This window comes from Eubalaena glacialis, chromosome 1, assembly GCF_028564815.1.
Source record: "Eubalaena glacialis isolate mEubGla1 chromosome 1, mEubGla1.1.hap2.+ XY, whole genome shotgun sequence".
Lineage (NCBI taxonomy): Eukaryota > Metazoa > Chordata > Mammalia > Artiodactyla > Balaenidae > Eubalaena > Eubalaena glacialis.
The window spans coordinates 174319562-174325561 of record NC_083716.1 but is presented as its reverse complement, the minus strand read 5'-3'; the positions used below and the strand labels follow the sequence as shown (position 1 = coordinate 174325561).

Genomic DNA, 6000 nt, shown 5'->3' with positions numbered 1-6000 from the left:
AGGGTGTGAGTATATTATGAGATGTCAGACAGAAGAGGATCAGGTGACCAGAGAGGCAAGAAGGGAACCTGGAGAGTGGTGCTATCAGAAGCACTGTCATAAAGATTTTTAAACAAGGAAAGTTGAATTGAATTGCACTAAGAGTAAATACAGATGAAAAATAAAGGGAATTAAACATATTTTTCATTAAGTTGTCACCTTAAGATCTGTGAAGTGTTAAGTTCAAATTCTTAAATAAAGATCATTAGAGAGCATAGAAAATAAGTCATGGACATAGTAGTCACTTAATAAGTGCTCATTCAACATGATGATAATTCTGTGAACACAGTACTTCTTGTAGTTGAAACCAAAATCTGTTTTATTATTACTATTACTATTATTATTTTTTTAAAGTGCCGTCCCTGGCTGGCAACCACTTAAGGCTTTGTTTGTTTCTACTTAGGCCTCTTATGTAAGGAGCTGAAGGGGAAATAAAATATACAGGATGAAAAGATGGCAATGTTGCCTCCCCCAGGACCTCAGAGCTTTGTCTACTTCACAAAACAGTCTCTTGCCCTCATTGAACAACGTATCGCTGAAGGAAAAACAAAGGAACCCAAAGAAGAAAAGAAAGACGATGACGAAGAAGGGCCAAAGCCAAGCAGTGACTTGGAAGCCGGCAAACAGCTGCCCTTCATCTATGGGGACATCCCTCAGGGCATGGTTTCGGAGCCCCTGGAGGACCTGGACCCTTACTATGCAGACAAAAAAGTGAGTTTATTGTGCCTGCAATGGTGCGGTCTCTGTTTACCTCTTTTGTACAGAAAGATATTTTAAATTGAGATTAAATGGAATTTAGTGAAAAGCCACATCATGACAAAAATGCTTACTTAAATACATATGTAGGCTCTTTCAGAATATGTACTTTTACTAATTTTTCATCAAAACTGGTTCTGTCACTGACATACTATTTTGATTTTTTTTAATTTAATAGTGTTCAGTATAATGTTCTGCCTTTTGGGACGTAACATAAGTGCATCCTGGTAGGAACAAAATAATTGTCAGTTTGAGAAGTAAGACCTGGGGATATGTCCAGAATGCATTTGCATGGAGGTGACAGTTGAATCCATGGGAATATATAAAATCACTCAACTAATAATGGGATTTAGAGAGTCACTCATTTAGGGGGTTGGAGAGAAAGAGTCTGAGATGGTCAGAGAGGCAAGACATTGTAAATCAGAAAGTTTTCCATTATTCAAAAAAAAAAAAAAGGGAAGAGAGTGTCTCATAAAATTATCCAGAAAGTTGAGGCTGGAGAAAGGCTATTGGAATGAACAAGGAGGATGAGTTGGTAACTTTTTGGAAGCAGTTTGTGTTAGGTGATGGAAATCAAAGCAAGATAGTGGTGGATAGCAAGTAAAAGAGGAAGTGGGTGGCAGTTGATGCATGCTGAAAAAGTTGAGAAATTTCCACCAGAAAGATGGTCACTTGAGGCAACGAATAAATTGAAAACCTTTTCAACGTAGGGTATAAATAGCACGTTTGAAAGTGGAGAAAAATTATTCTCAGAGAAAAATACAGAGGGTCGAGTAAGTAGCTAGTTGCTGATGTTAACAGATAAGGGATAAACCACAGGTCAGCTTGTATTTGCATTAGAAAAATGGAGCGAAGCCTTACTGTGTGAGCCCTGAAGGGCAAATAGGAGGATGAATTTGAGTCCTGATATGTTGAAGTAAAGGTAGGCACATCTGAGGAAATGCATGTTAAATCATATCAATATTTTCCATACTACAGGAGTGGAAATTGTCCTTTGAGAGTCAATCTTGAGAGCAGCAGATCTGAGAAGGTGTTGATTGCATTAAGGAAATGGGAGAGTTTGAAACAACTGCTATAAAGGTTATTCTACCAAGAAAATGAGAAGGGGATTACAATCATTTCTGAGACAGTAGCAGATACAACCAGATTGAACTTGACAAAGAGGAGACAGTAAAGGATTAGATCAGCAGGTTCCATAACTTTCTCCAACAATGCTTTGCTGCATGGCAACTGCAGAGTTATCTTTAAGAGGTCAAGAAAGGCAGGATAAAGTCCATTAAAAAAATTATTTTGACTTAAGATGTAAATAAAAGAGATTATTTATTGATAACACATCTAGCAAATAAAATAAAGGGCACTGAAATGTCTTGAGAAATAGAAAATGTGATGAAGTTAATTTTGATGGTAGAAACACATCTTCTTCGGGGTAGTTGCTATGAATAGCAATATGTAATATTTTGCTTCACATTAAAGCCAGCATCTCAGCAAGCTGACAGCACAGAAGGAGAAAGCAGAATACCTGAGAAGCCTTTGAGATACTACCCAGCATTCCAATTAACCAATCAGTATTCTGACACAGGAAGGAAGAATGTTAACACGTATTCAGGATCTCTGCGTCAGGCACTAGACTTTTTATACAAATTAGCACACATATTTACTATAACTTGGTAAGACAGGAAGTAACAAAGGACCTGGGGAAAATAAGTAACTTACAAAATGCTACATACTAGTAAGTTTTGTCGCAAATTTTTTAGTTCAAGTTGATTTGACTCCCTACTGAAATATTCTGTTGTATAACATCTCTTAGTTTAATTTCTGTTGTATAGCAATCACCATGCTCACAGCTTTACAAAAATGAATGGAAGAATGAATGGGTAAATAATGAAACCGGCAATATAAAAAGTACTTTCTCATTTTACTTACTACTTCATCCTGAAAAATGCCTGGCTCTTCATGGATACCTCCTGCATTTCCCATTTCTCAAGGGGCCCTGGATGTTACTTAACCAGGAAGCCCTGAAGGAGGAAAGGAATCTTTCTGAAATAAATCCCAATTCAGAGATATAAGCTAATATTGGCTTAAAGTGACTTGGGAAGTAAGGAGAAAATGTTTGTATTTGAATGGAGGATTAACTAATGGAATCATTTTAGGTATGTGGTAGACAACTTTAATGGAGAATCTTTAGGGGTGGGACTCCAATCCCTCACCTTGGCCCCAGCTCCTTTCAAATATGACGCCAACCACATTAAAAGACTAACGCACATCTGCATCAGTATACTTGGGTAGAGCTAGGTCAAATGAAGTAATCTATTTTTCATGGTCCTCTATTAACAGACGAATAAATACCCACAGGGATTACCGAGTCTTTTTATTTTTTTTTTTTGGTTTCGAGCTTTAAATGATCAGCTTTTTGTGCCATGTCCTAGCCCTTCAATCATTCTTGATTAAAGTAGTTTTGACTTCCACTTGCAACTTCAGGATTGACTTCTGTGTGGATTGATTCCTTAATGTTTCGGGTTATTCACACTAATTGACAAGAACTTTATTTCTGCTACATTATAATCACTGCTTGGATTAAAAATCTAAATGACTCCTGATTTGACCTGGGTTCAGATTTTAACTTATATTTGAGTATAATTATCAATGCTTTGTTAAAAAAAGGACACTTAATAAACTAATGATAGAAATTAGGGCTTCATTTTCATGTGTGATGAATATATTAAGTGCTTTTGAATAGTTTTATGCAGTGCCTTTATTATAGATGAAAGTTTGTGTCTTTAAGAAAGAATAAATTACCAATCACCCTCTGCTGTGGGTATTAAGAGGACAGGTACAATGTCTTATTATCTTCATATCATTGGTGCCTTATATGTTGCCCAAAATATCAGCAGCTCTTCCCACCATTTACTAAGAATTTACAATATACCAGAACTTAAAAGCTTCACAGACTTGAAGTGCTAGCTCTCAAGTTGTGAAATGGTAGATCAGGTATTTAGAATCCTATCTGTCCAGCTCCAACGCTTATACTCTTTAAGTACCTTAATTCTCTAATTTTATGTTCAATAAATTATTAAATAAGTGAGCAATTTAAAAAAAAATTATTCAGACCTTGACATCTATGCATTTCCTAGTAGGATTTTAGACTTTGCTAAAGGGACTCATTCTGCTACCCCAAATTTCATAGGCATATCTATTTTTCCCACCTGTAATTAACTCCTGGTTGTTTATAAACCCAGACAATCCTAAAGAAGTTTTTAATGAAAATGAAAAATTGGGAATCTGAATTTAAAAATAGTAAACCAGTTCTTTTTTTTAAATTTCAAGTACAGGGTAACTTGATCTTGCCAAGTTGGGGCAGTAATATGATTTTCACATTAGCTCAGATGACCTCTGGTTCATGAAGTCCCCTGATTATTCTGACAGACATGTGACCATGCCCACTCTTTACTCTCATGCTCTGCCATTTGTATTTCTTTGTATGCTACCTGTCACATCTTGCCTTGTATTAGAGTTATTGTGTTCTTATCACTTTTCTAGGAAGCTCCTTGAATGCAAAATTCATGCCTCATTTATGTTCAAATTCCTTTCATTGCCTCTTATGCCATAGTTGCTCACTGCACAATTGTAGAATATAATGGCTGAATGAATTTTAAAAAGCACAGTGTATTGAGATTTAAGAAACCAATAGTTGTACTCAAAGCTGAGATATTAATTTTAAAACTAATTTTCAATGTAAAAGTGAACTTTATGTTAAATTATGTTTAGACATAACTGGTATAGTAAAAGGGACCAGGAATATAAAAGGGCATCTGAAAATAATAGATTCTGTTTGTTTTCTCGGGGGCTCTGCCACATACAAAAGCAAGATTACCCGAAGTTACATCTCCAATTTGGTGAAAAATATTTATTACCAGAAGCTCCCTTATAAACTTATATAAAATTCAGAATCAACAACAAAAAGACCAAATCAGTGTCTTCTAGATAACACAAGGAATTTGTTTGCCAACCACAGAAAAATAAGACAAGGATTTGAACTTGGTCTTTCTGATTTCCAAGCCAATTCCTTCTGTTGTTTTAATGTTTTGTTGTTATTGCTGTTTGTTTGGGTTTCAAATTTTTCAACTAAATACCAAAGACATGGAAAATGTCATTCATTATGCAATGGTTACGTAACATATTTCTTAAATGTTTGGTTCTATTCGTATTATTTCAAAAAATTGCCATGGATAGTAGCAAGCAAGTCCTTTAATTTATGTTCTTTTATTTTAGCTGTTATTGGTATTAACATCTAAAATAGGAAAATCATACTGAGTAGTAGGATTCTTTCAACTCTAATATTCCTTAAATTTCTGAAAATATTTTTGAAAACTCATATTTTGGAACATTTGCTACTAAACCTGACAATAGCCGAGAAGTATTAAAATTCTCTAAGTGATATGATAAAAATCAAGGATAGCTAGTTTCTATTTGGTTTGCATAAAATGCAATGTAATGAAAGAAGGAAGTTGTATTTTAAAATATTTCCAGTGGCCACAAGTTATTGTTACTGCTTTGGGTGTTGAAGGGATATGAAAAAGTGAAAACTGTATTTTGAAAGCTCTAAATAATACATGCTCATAAATGGCTCACTTCTTATTTTACTGAAGAAATGGACAATGGACTTGGAGTTCATTGGCCAACATGACGTGAATAGCTGCATCAATGGTATTGGAACCACATTGCTTGAGTCTGATGGCAGTGTTTCTTTAATATGACCCTACCACATGGAGAGGTAAATTGCAGATATTAATCTACTACATTGAAATTTTGGAGTCTCGATTCATACTGTTTTCTTTTTGCTCTTGCAGACTTTCATAGTGTTGAACAAAGGGAAAGCAATCTTCCGTTTCAATGCCACACCTGCTTTGTACATGCTCTCTCCTTTCAGTCCTCTCAGAAGAATATCTATTAAGATTTTAGTACACTCATATCCTTTTTAAAATGCTTACTTACAATGGTTCTTTAAAATGCAGTTTTTGTTATTTTTTTTAAATATAGATTTTAGTCCTTTTGTACCTGAAAAGACTCTGGTTTACCAATCTCAATATAATTTGGTGTAGATCTGTGAGTAGATTGGGAGAATGGCAATTTTAGTATTTTAGGAAAAATTGCTTTTGTCTATTACTCCCTTGTTCAAAGAGATTTTTTTTAAGTCTATAGACGTGC

The 6000-nt window shown here is 34.9% G+C and overlaps 1 protein-coding gene across 4 annotated transcripts in view; it reads left to right on the top strand.

Annotated features, from left to right (window-relative positions):
- The first annotated feature begins 486 nt into the window (after positions 1-486).
- The window catches only part of SCN9A (sodium voltage-gated channel alpha subunit 9), an 84574-nt gene continuing 79060 nt past the window's right edge, over positions 487-6000 (top strand). For 3 of the 4 annotated variants that reach the window (XM_061201211.1, XM_061201219.1, XM_061201201.1), the window contains exons 1-2: positions 493-750; positions 5643-5761. In XM_061201211.1, the coding sequence (XP_061057194.1) occupies positions 493-750; positions 5643-5761 (377 nt within the window). Of the gene's footprint in view, positions 751-5642; positions 5762-6000 lie in introns of all 4 variants that reach the window. The other variant, XM_061201224.1, reaches the window with a different exon arrangement.